The 21,744-nt window shown below is 38.4% G+C and overlaps 1 protein-coding gene across 1 annotated transcript; it reads left to right on the top strand.

Annotated features, from left to right (window-relative positions):
* The first annotated feature begins 2,286 nt into the window (after positions 1-2,286).
* On the top strand, positions 2,287-21,261 carry vsig8a (V-set and immunoglobulin domain containing 8a). The gene is made up of 7 exons (XM_044334576.1): positions 2,287-2,371; positions 3,458-3,633; positions 9,719-9,923; positions 12,452-12,604; positions 13,267-13,389; positions 15,300-15,441; positions 21,045-21,261. Exons 1-7 carry the CDS (start codon positions 2,287-2,289, stop codon positions 21,259-21,261), a joined length of 1,101 nt encoding a protein of 366 aa, XP_044190511.1.
* Positions 21,262-21,744: the final 483 nt, after the last annotated feature.

The raw sequence follows: 21,744 nt of genomic DNA, 5'->3' as shown, positions 1-21,744 counted from the left end.
TGGTTCCAATAGCCTGTTTGTTTTAGATTTATTGGTAAAATACCTTGAGCAAACAATTGCCAATTTGTACAGGAGACACTGAGCAACATTAGCACTCACTTGGGATCCTGTTTCTGTCCACAACAGTCACTCTCTTTTTATCTCTGTATTGATCTCGACCAATTTCTGAGGGAAATATCTGGCTCTTGAACTGCTAAATTCTCCACTGTGTTCACCAACTAGTGGCTGTGTTTTGCGAGGCTGGTGTTGGCTTGTCTTAACCCTCCTGTTGTCTCCTGTTGTCCTCCCGGGTCAAAATTGACCCAGGAAGACAACATGTGTCATTATGTGCTGTCATCAAAAAAATTGAAATGGTTTCAAAACTGTATCCTGACTAAGAATTTATGAAATATTTTAACTATAGTTGAGATCAGAGGAAAATATGTTGATGGATTATGGCAGACTGGTATATATAAAAGTTTAGTCAGCATATTCCCTACACTGGACTCCCACCAATTTGCCCACAGTTGAAACTGGTCAACCTGAAACAGGTCCAACAAGTGGATGCCATTATCACAGCACTTCACACTGCTCTGTCTCCCCTTGACAACACCACCTACATGACAATGCTGTTCTCATCGCATTACATTTTGTTATATTCATAACTACTATGTGCAATGACAATACATTTTAATCTAACCTTATCTAACTTTGTCTGCTGTTTGCTGCTAGGCAGGTAGTGTACAGTACAACTTCTATTGTTTGTCCTGAGTTTGTTCAAATGCTTTTTTTCCCCCAAGTAATTAGAAAACAATGAGGAGTACCACTGTCATGTATTTTAAGTGATTAAATATAACTTCTTCAGCAAAACCCAACCCAACAAATATTGTTATTATGACCTGAGCTGCTCAATTTTTGAAAACAGTGGATGTGGGGGGTCAGAAAGGAGTTTAGCTGTCTCAGACAACACTACTTTATCTGCTGGTGGCTATAAATGAAAATGTTTTGTCAAAAAATTGCCAAAAAAAAAAGAAAAATAAATGATGACTAAAAGAGAAGTTTTGTGTGTAAGAGTTAAAATAAGGTGTTGATGTTCTTATACATCTGGAGATATTATCCTTTATCACTATAAATCAATGTAATGCATGTCTCTACTGTTTCTCACTGATAAAGGCTACTTCCCCGTACATGTGGCACAGAGATAAGCTTTGTAGTTTTTTTCATACTTTCTGGTAATGTATACAAACCTTGCTGGGTTGTGTGTTTGGCTGAACAATCAGTTTCTTGATACTTGAGACCTCACAGGCTCTCTTTGTCTTCCTTATTATTTGAAACCACGGACATCTGACAAATGAGAGGTGCTTAAGTGTTATGCGTGGTATTGTGTATGCAATAATAAGTGGGAGTGTGCAGTAGCTGTTTGTTTCCTTATGCAGGTTGAGGCAGATGATTTTCTCTTCATTTTTAAGTTAAGATGTTTTACATTCATTTGAGATTTGAATTTAATTTTGAAAAGTGAAAGTTAATGACTGATGGACTTGTGTGCAGACAGGCATACACACAGATAAGCAAGTAAATATTATTGACTAAAATATTTAAAATGTTTTTTCTTGCAGTACAGTTCTGCTCTCATCAAATTAGCACCCTGAGTTTCCAACTACCTCATTATCATCATGAACCCGATCTAATTGTATCTCTCCTCCAGTTTCACTTGTTTACCAAAGGATTGTAATGTGTTGTTGTGCAGCTGCCAGGGCACCGATTTCCTCAAGCAGATTTTCATGGGTTTCATGTAATTTGATTATAAACTTATTTTACATATTTTTGTTTCATTTTATTGTGGTTGTTGTGATCATTACAGATTTCATGCATTCAGAAAGTTAGAAGACGTTCAAAGCAATGTTAACAGCTGAATAGCAATACCTGTTTATAATCTTGTTAAACGGGTAAAACAAGTGGAGAAAACATCCAATCAGAGGACATTATGATAATGAGGAGAAAGTAAAGGAGGAGCTCACTGTAAAGCAAGAGCACCAGGTAGCACACTGCTGCTTGATCCTTTCTATTCCACGGCCATACGTTTGGATGAAGTATCTGCACTCAGGTAATAGCAATATAAATAAATTGAATTAATTATTTCTACTAAATTTGACTACAAGATAAACTATCTTTGAATAGTCGAGAAAAAAAATAATTGTATCTAATTTTACATACAGTATATTATCTATGAAAAGTAAGTGTACTCTCTAATTGTTATAATCATTTTTACCACTTGGTCTTAATGATTTGATGTTAAACAGGACCACTATGTTCTGCAGTCGTTTGAGGTCAACTCTCTGCCCGCCATGGTTGTCTTTGTTCTTGTTATGCACTGCAAGTCTCTTGAGCACAGGTAAGAATACGAACACATGAGAATGCAAGCACACCTACAGATACAGTGATGTCACCCTGTATTATCCAGTAACTGTATTTCATGAAGTGTGAAATGTGAAATTATCATTGAGACTTTCATGTGTTGTCTCTGTTGAATACTGCTAAGCTGTAGGCCTCTGGTGTAAGCTTCCTCATGTGTTACCATGGCACTCAGTGTCTGTCCAATCAGGCTTTTAGATTATGCCTCCAGATGACTGCTGGTTCCCTAATGCTCTAGGGATTTGAGCTGAAGTGTTTTTTTGTTTATTTTTTAGTGTGGATCTTAAGAGACTGAGTTGTGAATCTCAATATACAATTGAAATCTAGTTATTGATATACTTATTAAGTTATTAATATAGTTTAAGATTATTATTTTAAATTATAATTTATTTTCAAGTGCATTAATATAGATATGTATCATCTGGAATAAGATCACTGGAATAAATACACAAATTGCCTTTCAATTTACAATTGTTATACTTTGATATACTGTACAGTTCCTCTAAAACTAAACACTTGAATCCTTGAATGGGCAGAACTATTTATTGATATTTCCATTTGGCCACATACATCTGAATTCCAACTTTCTTATTATTTGTGCACTTGTATCTACTTTTGAAAAGTAAACAATAGGAAAACAAACTTTAATGGAAAAGGCTTTGTGTGTGTGTGTTTGTGTGTGTATGTCTCTATTGTCCAAACTGAATCAGGCAAATATGTCGTTCATTGAACTCCCACTTCATGGGGTCAGTTTCCCTTGACCTTGTGGAAGAAAAAAAAAGCTGTGTAGATTTATTTTTAGAGTTATATACATAGTCGACTTCGAATTCTACTTATTTTCTTGTGCTGCTTATTAAGCTTTTTTTATTGTAAGTACAATATAAAATTAGTCTTAAATAGCTCTTAATGAAAGTCATGTTTTTGTTGCTTTCACACCTCCTTTAAGAAGAGAATTTGAGTCACTATCAAATATACCCCCCATACAACTGTGTGCATGAAAACCAGTATTAAGAAACAGCTAATATGTGTCTGTATTTAATTTTAAGACTTGTCTTAATTTCTGAAGAATTCAATTGGACGCAAGCGGTGCAGGTGACATCCACAGGCCCGCAGACCATCCAGAAGGCCGAGGGGGAGAGTGTGACTTTGGACTGCAGTTACACACTGAGCCCTTTAGACACCGGAGAACTTGACATCGAATGGTCTGTGGTCAGTCCAGACACCACGCAGAAAGATCAAATGGTAAGAAACAGAATTAGAGGGGTGCAAATAATACTATAAATACTATAACAATTGAGTTTTGTCTCCATTTCCCCTGAAATTAGTGCCAAATTACATAGTTCTTTCCAGGAAACTTTTTGGAAATCATTTGTAAGTTACAGACATGCAAAATTAAACAGTTCCACTTCAACATCTCCACCATATCTGAACTAATTAGGATTCAAAGCACAGTTAGGTCATAATTAAGGTTAGAAACCATAATACAACCTTAGTCTCATGACAGGAGTCATAATGACAGGAACGGCATCTTCAAAATATCTACTCGATTCAGATTTCACACCTCTTTTCAAACTATTAACCTCATGTGATGTGCTTGCGCCTCAACATCAGAATTCATGCCAGGAGACTGGAGTGTGGATGAACTCCTATCACCTTTTTAATTTCACAGGAATTAGTTGTTTATCCCATTTGCCATTTAAATTAAACAAGTCATTAGTGTTGGAGACTTGGAAGGATGTTTTTCTCTCCATCTCTGCCCGTAGGCAGCAGGCATTTTATCACAGTCAATATAAGGATTGAGCAGGTCCAGTATGTGCTGCTCCAGACAAGTGACCAGTCCAGATAATTGGTTTGTGTGCAAATTGAACACTTTAACAGCACCAGCTCTCTATTCTAAATTAATCTAAATATTTATCCACTGCAAACTTAAAGCTGCCCTAATCAATTTTATGCCACTAAAGAGCAAGGGAACTTAAAACAAGCTGATGGACACACAGCCTTTACATATTATCACACTATAAAGTTGTCATGGAAACAGAATCATTATCATCCTGATAAGAGAAAACAGCATTAGCATTCATTTGGGATCATGTGTCTATCAGTCCAGCATTCAGCTTTCTTCCCCTGGTTTAGACCCAACTAACTGAAAAATATCCAGTTCTTTACTGCCAGATGCTCCACTCTGTTCACCAGCTAGTCACTAACGTCTGCCTGTCTGCTGTTTGGTGCTGAGCAGGTAGTGCACAGTGGTTTTATCAGAGCTTGTTTGTGAAAACAGTTTCCTCTTGGTGCTAGAAACAAGGTTGATGAGAATAAGGAGACAGACAGTAAATGTGCTGTAAAACCAAAACAAGAGGGTAAAAGAGGGTAAAAGGTTCCATAGAGCTCCATGATTGGTGGTATTTCTCAGTGGGTTGATCACTGTGAGGAACCCCTTTCACATCACTTTAAGTCATTTGATTCAATTTTAAAGGATTTGGCTAGCAATTTTCTATTTTCTTATTGTCAACAAATCTCATGTGCAGAGCCAAACCAACAATGAACTCATTCTGCTTACAAGTATTGTGTGTGTGTATCCAAAGCCTGATATATCGTATTACTCTTTGCTGTAGAGCTCCATTCTCCAAAACCCATTAAAAACACGTCAGTGAGCCACACTGCTACACTGGGTGACATGTTCCTTCGTCCCTGGAGATAGCGGGTACCGTAGCTTGTTTAGAAAAGGCTTGTTACGTCAGTCTAGGGGGGTTGGATGATGAAGATGGAGACACCCAGAAGTCACACTCAAATATCCCTGCAGGAACAGATCACACACTCTCAAACAAACACAATCACACAAAACACAGGAGAAAAACTACACAGAAATTTGAAAAACAGCCAGGGCCGTAACACCCCCTTCCTAAAAATCAAACACTTCCCCCCTAATGTTTAATCATTAGGAACAGGAAGAAAGACAAGAGAGTACATCAGCCAACACATTTACTGAACCTTTTTTGTGACAGATCTCTAAATTAAAGTCTTGCATGAGCAACAACCACCGCATGAGTGTCTGGTTGGAGTTATGCATTCGGGCCAAAATAACAAACAGGTTGTGATCAGTGAACACAGCAAAGGGCAGCAAGCAGCAGGGAGAGGGCTTGTTGTTCAGTGGTGCTGTATTTTACCTGTTGTTTACTGAACTTTTTTAAGTAGCAAACTGGGTGATCAATGCCCTGCTCATCCTCCTGCAGCGACAGGACACCAGCCCCACTAGTACTGGCATCCATCTCAAGCTTAAAGGGATGCACAAAGTCAGGGGCTTCAAGGCCTGGTGTGCTGCAGAGAAAAGCTTTAGCAGACTCAAAAGTGTGGCAGGCAGGTGACCAAGCAACGGTTTTACTGGCACTAGTTAAACTTGTGAGGGGAGCAAAAACATTTTCTGCAGAAGCTATGATAGTAGCCAGCTATTCTCAAGAAATGGCAGAGCTCATGTCTGGTTTGAGGCATGGGATAACCGAGGATGGCTTGGATTTTTGCAGTGAGCGAGCACACTTAAGTCTGGCCCACTTGTTTTCCCAAATAAGTCACAGTGGCTTTACCAAAATCACATTGGGCCAGATTCAAAATGAAAGATGCTTGTTTTAGTCTTTGGAAAATGACGTAGTGTTTTAATGTGCTAAGAACAGGTGCTTAGTATGCCACAATGTCACTGAGGTAAGCCTCACAGTTTTTTATACCGGCTATGACTATGTGCATTAGGCTTTGGAGAGTAGCACGTGCATTTCTGAGACAAAATGGCATGACTGTATACTGTAAAAAGTGGTTCAGGGAGACAACGGCAGACATCTCTGATGCACGGGGAGTTAAAGGGACTTGCTAATACCCCTTTAAAAGGTCAAGTTTGGTGATTACTTCAGCTGAACGAATCCTGTCCACACAGTCCACCATTCGGGGCGGAGGATAGGAATCAGCTTTTGTGACTCCATTTACTTTTTGGAAATCAGTGCAAAAATGTGGAGTTTTATCAGGTTTGGGCACAAGCAGACATGGAGAACTCCACACGCTGGAGCTGGGGACAGCTAAACCATTTTCCAAAAGATAGGTGACCTCCTGCTGGAGCAAAGCACATTTAGCAGGATTAACATGGTAAAGCATGCTGTTAAATCAGGGGATGTCAACATCGATGTCATGGGAGAGAACAGTTGTGCAGAACGGAGTGTCTGAAAACAGAGGGAGGTTGTTTTAGATCAAACAAATCACATCTTCCCAAGCTGAATTATCCAAACGATGTAAATAGGATCTTAAATCTTTCAGAATTTCAGAGTTTTTGAGACGATAAGGTGTTGATGCACTGTTGACCTGAGAGGGAGTAACTTGCACAACAGAGGGCACAGTAGACAACAAGGAAACTGTGTCAACATCACGAATGACATATGGCTTTAACATATTAATGTGACACATAGGGGACTTTCTCTTATGATTACGGGTACATACAACACATTTCCACTCAATTTTTTCCCCCTTCATAGGGACCACAAACCTTTACCTGAAGGGAAGAACCAAGGGTTGGAAAGAGAGCCCAAACTTTAACACCGACTTGGAAATTTCTCCTCAGGGACTTTTTGTCAAATTTCTTTTTCATGTTTTTCTGCAATGAAGAAAGGGTGCTGCTCTCTAAAAGAGCTCACATAATTTATGACAATCTGTCTGGGACTAGAAGAGTCAGAATGACCAAACACTAACTCTGCGGGGCTGAAACCTGTGGATTCCTGCACACATTCTCTGGTAACCCCTCATCCCACTCATTTTCTGACTCAAGACAGTATTTCCTCAACATGGACTTCAAGTGGGTCTTGGGACTGCTGGATTTTTTGTATTTTAGCCATATTGAGGCTATGAGTTTGGCAAAGAGTTTTGATATGAAATTGGAACCTTGGTCTTTCTGAATGGATTTGAGTAACCTAAAAGTGGAGAAGTTCACAAGGCTTTTCAGAATGGCTTTGGCCTTGAGCATGCGTAATGGAACAGTTTCAGGGTAACGTGTGGCTGCGCACATAAAGGTCAACAGATACTGGTGTCCTGATTCTGTATTTGGGAGCGGACAAATACAATCAAATATTATGTGTTCAGAGGGTTCCCCTATCACTGGAATTGGTTGCAATAGAGCGGGAGAAATAACCTGGTTTGGCTTGCCACTGACCTGACAGATATGGCAAGAACGGCATTACTTTGATCACATCAGCTTTTAAAACTGGCTAGAAGAAATAATGCAAGATGCGGCAGTACGTGTTTTTTATTCCTAAATTACCAGGAAAAATTATCATGGGCAAGGCTAAGGACTTGAAGGTGAAATTTCTGAGGCACAACTTGTTGAAATTAATTCCAACCTGGATCTCCAGATGAGTGAGGATACCAATTACACATTTATACATCTTACATCAGTGCTGTAGATATAGGGACTTTCTTTGTCTGAGTTTGGTCAATTCGCTGCCCTTGGATAAATTCAACCCTATCAACCACAAAAGACAGGTTAGCTTCAGCAGGTTACAAATTAGCAGTACCACACTTCCTGTCCTGGTTTTTCAGGACCTTATCTGCAGAGAACAGGAACGAATCAGACAAATCCACTACATCACAGATTTAACACGTTTGTGCGCACATAACAACACAGGTAGGAAACACAGAGGGTGATCTGACAGCAGTGGGAGCAGAAACACTAGAATCAGTGACGGGCGTTTCAATACAAATACAAGCGGAGAGCACAGAAAAACTGTGTGCAAAGGAGCTCTCAAAACACTCAGTCTTGGGAAAAAGGCAACACACTCAAAATCAGCTCGTGTGTTGTGCAAAATAATGATTGGTACCTGATCTTTTTCCTCCCCTGACAGAGAGACAGAGCCTTGTAAAATGAAAGGCCAGTAACTCTTATCAGAGACTTATCAGAGCTGGAAGTTTCAGGAGTTGGCAAAACAGGAACAGACTGAACAAAACTAACACCTTTTGGGCTTGTTGAACTCCTAATTCCCTCTTTCTTTTGGAAAACAGGACAAGGGACACTGATATGTCCTGTTTCATGGCAGTAAAAACATTCACAGCTTTCAGAGGAAACAGGATTAGCGTGGCGTGAACTTTCAAGTGACAATTTAGAGTTTCTTTCCAAACTGGCAGACTGTGTATTTTCACAGCGCACAGAGGTAAAAACAACTCGATTCGTCAAAACAAATTCATCCCCAAGCACAGCAGCTTTAGACAAATAGTCCACTTTCAGTTCGTTCAAATGGACAACAATTTTCTCTGGCAGATATTTTTTGAACCCTTCTAACAAAATCAATTCACAAAGTTGTGGAAAGTTTAACACTTTGCTTCCTGTGCACCACTTATCAAACAAGATAATTTTCTCTCTTGCACCATAGCTTTGGTTGGCAGCTTTTCACATGAACTAAACTTTTGTCAATAACAATTTGTTGCTCTCCATTGACTTTATATTGAGTGAAGGTGCCTCCTTGTCACCTCTTCACTTGTAAGTGTTTCAGCCCTCGGTTGCATGTTATGGCGCTGATAGTTTCCCCTCCAGTGGTTTTCAGAGTATGACGCATCAAGCTCTGTCTCTATTCCTCAGGAACTAGTTCATAGGCAGGCAAAACTGTAGCTTTCACCACGTCATAATCCAAAGTCTCTTCAATGGACAAACTTGAACACACTTGGTGGGCTTTCCCCATCAATTTACACTGCAGGACCAAGCTCCACACAACACCTTAAAGTTGCAGCAATGCATTCAAAAGCATTAAAGTACGAATCCACCTCACTCTCCCTAAAAGGAGGAATTAAGGCAATATGTCTGCTAACATCAAATTGTTCAGAAGAAGCAATGGGAGGATGCAAGAGGTTGTGTTATGTAGCACAACAAGCTAGCATAAGTGTTACTAAGAACCTCTCTCCTAAGGGTTACTACTGTATCATATCGCTGTTTTCACCCTTTGGAGCCTTTTCTAAACAAGCTACGGTAATCACTGTCATCAGGGACGAAGGAACATATCACCCAGTGCAGCAGTGTGGCTCACTGACCTGTTTTTAATAGTGTTTGGACAACATTAGAGTTTACAGCAGAAAGGAATACAACATGTCAGACTTTGGATACACACGCAATACTTGTAATTAGGATGAGTTCATTGTTGGTTCGACTCTGCATATCAGGTTTGTTGACAGTAAGAATAAATATATAAAATCACCAGCCAAATCATTTAATGGGGAAATTTGAATATTGTAGCTTAAATGTGTTAACATTAATTAAAAGTGTTATTCAGTGTCACTTGTTGATTTGTGAAACTTATATTTTGTTTTCCATCAGCTCATGTCTTATTCCAGCGGCACTAAATATGTCCATGGTAACCATGCACTTGTAAATGGGATCAGCTTTGCTGCTCCTGACCCCTCCCTGGGTGATGCTTCGCTCTCAATTGCTCTGCTGACACCTGCTCATAGCGCTACCTATCAGTGTAAAGTGAAGAAATCACCTGGAGTGGACATGCGAAAGGTGTCACTGGTGGTAATGGGTAAGATCAGGCATTGGGTTGCATGCTGGGGTTAACACATGTCACCTGGCTTCATTATTTATATCCATCACCATGGAATACTACAACATTGTTTAGCGAGAGAGGCATCTTCACGTGTTTACTTTTAACATTTTGGGATGTGTATTTGACTTGTCACATGCCAGTTTGCATTACACTTTCAATGTACCACAAAGCAAATTTCAAGTTGCCTGCTGTCAGGCACACTGTTATCCCTTAAGACTACAACAACATTACCACAACGATTCCATAGTCTGTGTGGATGTCAGTGAGAACTTAGATAATGGCTTTCTCAGTATCTTCTGTTATGAAAGGCTTTTACCAGTCAGGTTTCATTCTGTCAAAGAACAAAGTCTTTATTTAATGAGATGAAGCTCCCCAAATTCAGTTCAGCTGCACAATTTTCTCTAATACTGAAGCCATTTAAATTGAAATAGAATAATCATTTTTACTCCTTGGAGCAACACATCACAAAAACAACTCATTTTTTTACCATTCCCCCCCATTTACTGTTGTAGAGTCAAAATGTACATAGTTCAATCAAGAAATCTTAAATCAAGGGTATTTACTAGAGCTTTTAACAGCATGTCACAGTCTTCATCAGTAGATTAACACAGTTTGCTTCATCTGTTGACAAAACAAACAGTAAAGGTGTCCTGAACAGAGATTAAGTGTGGTCACAAAACTGACCATTAGGAACAACTAAACTAACTGAGGGAAGATGACGTTGTATAGATACAGACTGAGAGGTTGATGATGATTGAAAACAAAGGCAGTGTGACATTCACTAAAGACCATTTGTCAGTGTATTCAGTCTTAAAATTTGCCAGAGGGTTAAAGTAATTTACTTGATTCTAGTCCAACTCATTTTGTTATTGTGAGCAGTAACTGTGGAGGAGGAGAGTCTCCACATTGGCAGTTCAATTTATCATGATTTTAAATCTGGATATTATATCAAATAAGCTCTCACAAAGATGTTTCATGTTTGAGCAAATAATCGGCCCAGTTTCAAAAACCTCCTACAGGAACCTTGTGGATGCTAAATCAGAAGAATGGAATACATTGTCATACATTTTTCATTTGATGTTACTTAGGTTAACAAAAGATGCAGTACTACATGCCGGTAGTGTAAATGTCCTTCTTAAAAACCTGAAAGCACTGCTAAGCCAACAACATTTCATTTTTCAGTTTTGCTTCATAAGTTCCTCTTATATAGGCCAGCTTGGACCATAAACAGTGTCAAGAATTACAAGTAATGCCTAAAACAACTGAGTTATTTTCACAACCAGAGCCTGAATCTGAGAAGAAATAAAAGGAGGAAACAAACCACTAAATAACAAGTATCACATTTTCACAGTAATCATACATTTCCCATTAAATCTGATCTATGAAAACTCTTTTATCCTGTGAAGGAAATTATGTGGACACATATGATTACTTGTTTAATTTACATAATAATGTAGATTTTACCCTCATATTATATATTTTTGTTTTAAAATTACTGGAACACTCTAATCTGACCAACTATGTCCAGAAATAACATCCTCAGACCAGTGCCCCTGCATCTAGCTCAGCCTGGGTTATTCCACCATTATGTACAAGCAACATTCAGATGTCCAGTGTTGGAAGTCTAGACTTCAGGAGCTTGTTTAATAATTCATTAAATTGCTTAAACAGATTTTTAATCAATGGATGCCTTTGTTTTGCATCGTCTATGGAGAAACTTTAACTAACCTAAAGTATCTCTCAGGTCTTTATACTCTCATACTGACTCATAACACCCATCTTGGTATAAAAGCTGTATCAGATGAAATCACTTCTCCCTTGATGGAAACTAGTAGCTTGTTAGATAATATCAGTAGTAAAGCCTCGCATATCAATAGAAAGCCTTGGGCTGTTTTCATTCTGACAGCAACACAGTCAGTCCTGAGAGTCAACAAGTCATTTCATAGATCAGGTTCTCTGTAAGATCCAGAGGTGGATAAGGGCTTTAGAAAACAGATGAAGCAATGAATGCACTGATTTCTTTGTATCCCTTTTTTATCGTGTGAATTGAGAAGAATACATTTAAATGTGTGAAATGTTGTGATTGAAACGAGCCTCAGGTCTTTTCTCTATGAGTATCATGTAATTCAGTTGATCTCTTCTTAAGTGCCCCCAATTTGCCCTCTTTCACCTTTTCAAAACAAGGCAGTATTTGTTTGTTTCAACCTTTTCATGTAGATACATGTAGATTTAGATGTTAAAATATATGTTTATAATGTGTAGTGAAGGCATGACTTTTTTCTAACTCATAAAAGATATTTTTTATGTCTCATAGGATTCCTTTTGATAATAAAATGCATCAAATCGTTGCTATGACCCCATCAATATGGTGTGAATCTGTGTCATTAAAGCCTGAATCAAAGTGGGTCTCCCCATTTCATCCCACGGCTATGACGCCATACCGTTTTTCTAGAAATAGAATGGAAGTGGCAGCGGGAAATTATCATTTGTCTGTATGATTTCAGCGAAGCCGTCTGTGCCTAAGTGCTGGGTGGAGGGAGGGGAGCTGGTCGGCGAGGCTCTGTCTCTGCACTGCAAGTCTGCAAAAGGCTCCACTCCCTTAAAATACATGTGGAGGAGAGAAAGTGCAGGCCCCATCCCCGCTGTAGCCACACAGAGTAAGTCTGACCTCTGCTGACGTCACGATGCTACTACAGATCAAAGAGAGAGAGTGTGTGTGTGTGTAGGGGTGTGTGTGTGTGTGTGTGTGTGTTTGTGTATTGGGATGGTGGGCTGGTGGATGAGAATGGGTGGTACTGTAGTATGTATTTGCTGTGTGAACAAAACTCAGTGAACACCCTTTTATTTTTGAATGTACAGAATGTACTTGTTTTTTTATTTTTATTTCATGAGAACAAGGAATTTATTCTCATTATTAAAATAATATGAAACCAATTAAAATTTGGAAGAACATACAATATGCAGCACCTTGTGTGTTTCTTTTCTACTTAGAGAACTCTCGTGTCTTTTCATTCATTATAACATGGAGCATTTTCAGAGTTGTTCTCCAAATTGTTAATGTAAGCTGCATTGATTAGTGTCCTCTTGCAGCAGGAAACTCAACAGGTTCGGGCTGCATGCAGACATAATGATTGATCTGTTTTTAAAAACATATCTTGATATTTTCAGTGAAAATGTGTCAGCCTAAAGTATGTGTCAGTTGAGTTATTCTACCACCTAGCATCCCTATCTGATGTCTTCATTTTACCTCCCTTAATGCACAGACTGCACTGCATGTGTTAATCTGTGTGTGTGTGTGTGTGTGTGTGTGTTCTCTCAGATGTAGCGACTGGGGAGCTGAAAATCAGCAACCACTCGCAGAGCTTTGCAGGAATCTACCTTTGTGAGGTGAACAATGCTGTTGGAACCGAGCACTGCAGGATCAACCTGAAAGCAAACAAGCGTAAGGGAATACACCCTCACACAGAATGCCTCTGTTCACAAACATCTCACATGACGCACACATGCGATCATGAAAAGACCCAGATCTCATCCTCTTAAGTCTCCTCCCTTTACTGTTGTGCCAAGATTTCCTCATTGCTCCACTTCTCTCGCACAGGGCAGTCAGTGGCAAGAAATCACTTTACTCACAAAGAACAAAACATTTCTAGCCGTCCCTGACTTCCTGTCGCTGACTCTGACACTATTCCATTTCTCACACAAACAACACTCATGAGTAATCCTGAAATTATTCTGCTGCCTTGTTTTTCAACAGTAATAGGAACACGTCTAAATTCCTCATTTGGATCCTTAATAACTTTAAATAAATGGACTGATTAAAAACATCAGATCACATTTATTTAGTTGGCATAGTGTAAAAATGTAAAGAGAACCATGACTGTACTTTAAAGGAAATACAGACATTCCCTTAAATGAGAAAGTTCCATGTAAGACCTTTGAACAAGGCAGAAACCAGGAGGAGTACCAAAGCTGTCTCACAGGGAATGAATCAGCTGACTGTGACAGCACCAGTAGGGAGTACATTCATACCATTATGGAATAAATCATCTCTTGGTTTAGACTCAGACAAGCACTCTGAATTGTATGGATCCATAAAATGAGTTTGTCTTGGTGTGACTCATGATCTGTGGAGCAGACCCCAGTCTTACATCAAGTTGAGTTCATAGCTTCCAGTCTCGGTGCTCAGATGTTTGGCTTGAGGAAGAAAATCAGTCATGTTCAGTTCAAGTGTCGGGTGCTATCCTAAACCGTCTGGCTTCACGAAGATAGACTTTGACTATGGCTTAGATCAAATAGTCAGACTTCAGTCTAAATTCATAATATCTACAAAGCTGTCTAGTTCTTGACTATCTTAAGGAAGACTAATTTGCCATGTATTCTGGGTAAATTAAGATTTTTTTTCAAGCTGAAAACATGGTCGACTGACACAATTACAAGACTTTTAACTGGTAAAATTCAGCAAAGAGCGTAACAATACAAAAACATCTCATAGCATAAAATCTCATTTCAATCAGAGCTGTAGCAGAGCTGAGATGCTGTGGCCTCTAAATGTAGCAGGCCTCAGTACTCCTACTAACTGTCACTCAGAGACGGAGAGCTCAGTGTCTTCACTGTTGTGGATTTTCAAGGGTTACTGCAGACTCTGAAACTCTTTCCCTCGTTATTGCTTTTTCCAGAGTATGGCTAACAAACCAGAGATTCTAAACAATGTTTTCCTCTTTTTTCCTTCTTTTCTTTTTTTTTAGTAATGTGGTGCCACTGATTGTTACCATGGAAACATGGCTCTTAGTTCTGAGTTTGTCTACAATATCTTTGTGAAACCGCCCCCTGAGGTTTTAAACCTGAGGCTCAGGAGCCTCCCAAAAGGGTTAGCAAGATGATTTACGAGATATTATAGAACAAAAAGATATTTTTCTTTCAAAATATTGGATAATTAGATGGCTATAGGCCCTTTGGTTTTCAAGTAAACTGAAGGGTTAAATCCTTTTTCATGGGTTCAGACATTTCTCATTATACATCTTAGGCAGAAAAACAAAACAAAAAAAATCTATAAAACTCATCGAATTGTTGAAACTGCACTGTGATGAATCTTAATTACACAGCTGTTGTTCTTATTCCATGAAAAGTTGAAATTTTGGAGATATATGATTTTCAATGAGCAACGATGATGCAACCTTTAATGAGGTGTTGTGTCATTTCACTTTTAAGGGTCACAAACCAAAAAAGGTCATAAACCACAACCCCAGACAATAAGAATGATGCAGTATCATTAATGGATTCTTTACACTTTGTTCTTTTCTGCCGCAGAGCTTCTGACAGAATAATTCCTTGTTATTCATACTGATTTTCCAGCTCCAAACAGAGCGGCGGTGATAGTTGGCACCACTGTGGGTTCCCTGCTCCTCATCTTCATCCTGCTGGTCTTCATCGGGGTTATTTACTGGAAGTTGAGCAACAGACGTCGCTATGAGAAGGAGTTCTCCAATGAAATCAGGTACTGTACTGCAGCCCTGAGAGACAGCAGGGCAGACTTAAAGGCAGTGGCAGCTTCAATGAGCTGCTGCAGGGAGGGAAATAAAACCACATATAATTCCTGTGAAGTTTCTCCAGCCCTCATTTATCACCAAAATGTCCCCTGAGTACAAAACTTCTGCCTCTGTTAGTGTTTACATCAGCTTTACACTCCATTATATGCATTTAGACAAAACACATATTCTGTACATTTATACAGACTTTTACAGCTGCACATTTTACTGATAATAAAAGCATTTATTCATATGACAATTTCCTAACAGGTACGAGTCAGAAACTTTGCTTTTGGATCCACAATGCACAACATTAAAAAAAAAAAAGAAAGAAACAGACAAGTGAGAACAGACATCAAAAACATGACGACAAAAAAACCAAACTTCAAAAGACAATGAAGCAATTGTTAAATGTGTATTACAAGATATAAAACAACACACATCAAAGCTATTCAGATAAGAATAGAAACAAAGTACCAGACTTTAATTAAAATCAGGATAAAAATATGTAAATACAACATAAATACAGACTATATATATTTTTTTAGGCTTATCAAACATTATGAATTTAATTTCTCCATGTGTATGTATACATACATAAACACCAGTGCAGGAACAAACAAATCAGGATATAGCTGATCTTCTTCAGGTAAATCGATGCGAATATAACGGCTGACGTTATAAATAACCTCAGTCCTGCTGTCTGCTTCGTCTGAAAGGCTGCGAGTAGGATTCATTAAAAGTTACCAACTCTTTCTTCTACTTGATCTTTTCCCTCTTTCTTTAGAGCTAGATATATGAGAGGCTCTCTAGTGTCAACAAACACTCTTGGGTGTTCTAGTCTTAGAATCGCAACATTAATATACAGTTTGATTAAATCTTAGAACCACACCAGAAAGTGACTACTCATTTCAAAAATTCCTCTATAACATTAGTACCTTCATTGCTACAAATACTAAATATCCAGTCATTTTAATTCTATATTCAATTTTCAGTACATACCAGTGCCACCTCTCTGTATATCTGCATCACCATGCTCCACTTATATATGTCTTTAAACTCTCTTTTCTTCAGGATACAGTACATACATACAGTATATACAGTATGTTGTATAAGAATGTTCTGTGTTAGATGCTAAACTTTACCAATACCTTCATGATACATGGTGAAAATGGTTGGAAATTTTACCCAAAACCAATAACATAAAAAAAGGAGTGATGAGCAGAGGAGACACTCATGTGGGGTCCTTCACTATCTCTTTACTTTAAAGTTATGGGTACGTAATAAAACCCTATGTTGAAACTTCCCTCCTAGCTGAGCACACATAATTACATTCTTATAATATTATTGTTATTGCCTTTGCACAAATGTAAATAAAGCATCTCTGTGTGACATTCAGCTCCTTTTATAACAAGCCCTAAGTTTAGAATTCCTCTGAGTTCAAACCATAGAAAGAAAATGACAGCACATGAATATCTGATAATATTGTTGTGGAAATATGCATTGACATAGTGAACAAGACTCAAAAAGCCAAGTTATTATTATAGTATAAACACTCTCAGGGTAGAAATGAATCATATATTAGAACAAATAGTCAGTTTTGGTGTTCAAACTCTGCCCTTCATAGACACTACTGCACAAGTTCAAAACAACAGTTCAAATGATCCCACTCTGAATCCTGGCATGCACAAATCTGAGCAAATATCAAAGCTTTAGCCGCAGAGAAAATGTTTAAATCCCCAAATAGTAGAGGCTAAACACAACTGTTCTGTTACCACACATACAGTGTGTTTATATTGCAGGAGGAAGATCTAGCACAGTTACATAAATGACAATTTGTCTTTTCACTTGTGTGATTCATTTTTTTTTCCTCTCTAGCGCAATTTATTTTAATATTCATTTGAACTGAACAGGACAGTTTGCCCTCTGCCATGTGAATATATATGTAGGCTTTTATGAAAAGAAACCGTTTAATGAATGCATTTCAATCTCACTCAAGGCCACCTGCTAATGTGACATACCTCTCAGAATATAATCATGGAGATCAATAGATTCCATATCTAAATATACATATATATGAAGTGGCTTAAAGGAAGGGTCAGTCAATGTCATCAAAACCATCATATTCAGTAAAACTCAACTATTCTTTATGGCACAACAAAGTAAAGCAGCCTTCAAATACAGAGGCAAGTCAGAGTGCTTTATGTAAAGGAGGGAGATGCATTAACATTTAAAAACACATACAAAGAGAAAAATAGCCCAAAAATACCAGGAAAAGAATACAATTTCAATGCTGTAATAAATTGCTTGTAAGGGTTCAAGTTCTAAAGGTCAGGGTTAACACTGGACACACTGCAGATCTCTTATAAACAGTTAGTCAGCATCGTGTTCTGTTTGTTGGCAAACAATGATTACAGAAGTGTTTGCCCTTGAAAGATAGAACCACATAACTACAACTCAGTGTGGTACATAATATTCATAACAACAGATGGTGTCAAACACCACCCTCACAGGGTTGGGGAAACTCACACCCACTTATCTGTCTTTAGTTTTTATAGTTATGACATCAAGCTGAGCAATACTGGTAAATAAATATGTAACAATGGTAGGTTAATGAGACATGCCATGAATAATATCAAGTAGCAACTTCTATGTTTTTGTAAGTATATTCTTATGATTTTGTAAATGTTTTACATTGTATTTAGAACAAAACTCTACATCTGATTTTCACATTTTCACTCATTTTTGAGCTGATATTACTTGAGGCTCCTCTCCTGCTTTGGAACAGTGCAAACTAGTTGACAAGGGCAGCGTAGGACAGTGTGCCTGAAACAAAAGGACCTGCTTTAGGCTCTTTTTACTCGATTAGCAGATGATGTGAATCGGTGAGCAGGATGCAGAATGCTGAGCTGCTCCAGGGGCGATGTTCTGCAGCTGACCTCCCATCCTGACATCTCTGTGAGAGGATTTTGTCCTTTTGTTAATGAACAGAGTCTCCTCAAAAATTCTTGAGTTGTGACTCAAATAAAGTTGAAAACAGCCAACACATTTTTCAAAGTAGACATTGAAATGGGAGCAGTGGAAGGACAGTGTTGTGTACAGGAGACAGAGAAGCACTCCAAGTCACAATTGTGACACAACCTTCTCCGTATTTGTGACGTACAGGGTTTCAACTCTATTCACATGAACATGGCATTGTAAAGAAAAGCTCACAGGAAAGAGATGACAAAGCAGCAATCATCTGAGCCATGACCCATGACAACAATACTTCCTCTCACATCTTTCATTTAAAAGACTGTTCAAGGTAAAGAGTAAACACTGCAGCTTGATGGGGGGGTGGGGGGGGGGGGGGGGGGAATATTCAGAGATGAGTCATGCAGAGTATCAAATTAGTTCAAGTACTGTATCCTCTGCATCTTAAAAAATATTTAAACACAGTTAGAAAAATAAGACTCCAACTCTGCATCAACACTGAAACACTGCAAATATGAACACTAAATGTCAATGTCAACCGTCAATGAAGTGTTTTTGATGTCCGTCACTTATCCATCTCACAGAAAAGATACATTTCCATTTATTCAAATATAACAATCACACCAACTCTGATCACCAGCTGTGCTGCTGACTGAACAGCTGGTGGGGACAGTAACGTGGTAACAGATGTTGAAGTTGGTGTAGATTTGATGTCGATGTGTGAATTTGGAGTTAAGAGGGCCGTAGCTTATGTAAAACCTGCATTGACTGTTTGGCTTTTTTTTAACCACTCAGGCGCAGTGGAAACAAGCAGATATTTGCATTCATGTGGAGTCGTACTAACATGTACTTACTTTCAGCTCTGATTTGGTCTCCACCAACTCCTGAGGGAGATATGTGGCTCTTTAGCTGCTACTAGTTCATCGGCTAATAGCTGCTGTGAGACTGAACCAAAACAGTAAGGTTGCAGGACGTAAAACTAAAATAATGAGCTGAAAGACACTACAAAGCTTCATAGAGCTGAGGGGGAACTGTCAGGTGATAATGGCTGTAGGTCACTATGAGCTACAACTTCCACATTAGTAATTTGATCCATTGCCAATATAAAATATTCATTTAAGCAGTTCTAAAGAAATAATAATGAAAGCACAAACCACAGGGATAGTGGATAGATTTTACAATCATTCCAGAAGCAGAGTGGGAAATGTTTCACACATACTGTAGTTATTTTCAAAACCTTTCTTTGTGATAACAAACTACCAAGATGCAAATTAATCAACAATTAAATTCACTATGAAGCCAATGAAAAGACTTGCAGTTCACTTTGTGTGTTAATTGTTTTCAGAAGAAACTCATGTGAAAAAGATAAAAATAACTTCACTGGCAGAACAAAATAACTGAGAAAATGCCCTAAAATCAGATTCTTAATTGGCATTTAATTTGATATATTGTTTTTGGTGTGTACAGAGGCTGGTTCACACTAGTTCTGTCTGGTTCTATTGCAACACACACACACACACACACACACACAAGAAGAATCATGGCCCCAGAGATTTCAGACATCATTTCCCATTTCAGCTTAACAAAAGCAAATTTATTCCCTTTACCAGCAAAAATCTGAGTTCTTGGCCTCCACAGGAGCACAGAATGCCAAAGTTGATAAAGTGTGCAGCTGTTTTCTTTGACAGATGAGCAGATCCCAGCTGGTACAGCAAAGTTACATAAATGAAGAATGCAAAGTAGCGTCTAAGCTTGCATGTTGGCAGCGGTGTTGACGAGGGAAGATTGTACTGTATGCTTCTTGTCGGTGTTTGCTGGTTGAAAGCAGCACCAGAGTGAATTTTATCCGTCAGTAGAGTAGAAGCAGTGAAAGAAGGGTCTCAGTGAGAGTAGGCCCTCTGGGGAAGATCCTCAAAATAGGCAAAGACAACAAAGATTTATGCTCTTCACCTACATGGCAGCATTATTTCACTTTACGTAAATACTCTATATCAACTGTGGTAAATATGGATACAAGCTCACAAAAGGCAACCAAAACAACTGTAACTTCAGCACACTCAGTGATAACAGAAGCACACATCTTCAGTTATCTATCAGAAATAACAGCAGCTTCATTTATCTGTAAGTTATTCAAAAGAAAATTAATCAGGAAACATGCCAAACATTTGCATTCTCCAACTTCTCAAATGTAATAATTTCGTGTCTTTCTCTGTTTCACATCATTGTAAAATGAGCTTCTTTAAACAGTTTTCAAAGACATCACCTTGAGAAATTGTGATTGACTTTGTTCACTATTTAGTACATTTTACAGACTAAACAATAATAATTAGTGAGAACTGAGCCAGTTTGGATAAAATGTCTATTACAGTCAATACAGATGTACTCTAAAGCACCATAAATAAGTTTTACATTTCATCATACTGTAAAAGCTCAGTCCATAAACTCATCTGCTTCAGTTGCCGTTTAAGCCGTTGTACCCTGGAATGAATCAAGTGCCTCCTGTCTGAACTCAAATAACTGAACTTCAATAATTGTCAGGGCAGTAAAATCCTCTGACTGTTGTTTTTCTCTCTCTCTGTTCTGCTCTGACATCAAACAGGGAGGATGTTCCGCCTCCTGAGAGCCGCCCTGTCAGTCGTCGTACGAGCCGGAGTGCCAGTCAGCACCCACAGGTGACTTACTGTCAGGTGGTTGGGGCGGAGGTGGGCTGTTTGGATGACGGACGCATACACACTCCCTCCACTAACAGCCATGGACACACACCGGTTAAATACACACCAGTGGAATATGACAGCAAGTACGGATACGCAGTGTGACAATCAGCCACAGAGCTGACCTGAGAGGCATTTAGCTCTCACTGTAATGTTTGAATAGAAGCTTAAAGACAGCCTGGACACTTGAAACAGTAAATATAGAACAGCGAGAGTCTTGCATGGTTTAATTAACTGAATTCAAAGCTGTGCAGTGTGACGGTTTTATAACACTGTTCAACTTAATTAGGTTAGTCACATAAGAAGTTTTCTTCTTTTATAATTAGATAATGTAGGCCATATCATCGTTCATTCAACAAGCAGGTTAATGTCACTTTCAGTAAAGAAGTTAATCTTCAGTTTGTTGCTATATCTATTACATATATATATATACATATATATATATATACATATACATATATACATACATATACATACATACATACATATACATATACATACACACACACACACACACACATATATATATATATATATATATATATATATATGTATATATATGTACACACACACATATAAAGAAAACAT

Source organism: Thunnus albacares, chromosome 18, assembly GCF_914725855.1.
Source record: "Thunnus albacares chromosome 18, fThuAlb1.1, whole genome shotgun sequence".
NCBI lineage: Eukaryota > Metazoa > Chordata > Actinopteri > Scombriformes > Scombridae > Thunnus > Thunnus albacares.
This window is presented reverse-complemented; position numbering and strand designations above follow the sequence as displayed.

What these genes read in the sequence shown, in the direction of transcription:
- vsig8a (XM_044334576.1), top strand. Translation starts at nt 2,287, where the DNA reads ATGTTCTGCAGTCGTTTGAGGTCAACTCTCTGCCCGCCATGGTTGTCT. An exon ending in GGTGTCACTGGTGGTAATGG is followed by an intron (nt 9,924 to 12,451) that starts GTAAGATCAGGC and finishes GTATGATTTCAG; the next exon opens with CGAAGCCGTCTGTGCCTAAG. An exon ending in CAACCTGAAAGCAAACAAGC is followed by an intron (nt 13,390 to 15,299) that starts GTAAGGGAATAC and finishes CTGATTTTCCAG; the next exon opens with CTCCAAACAGAGCGGCGGTG.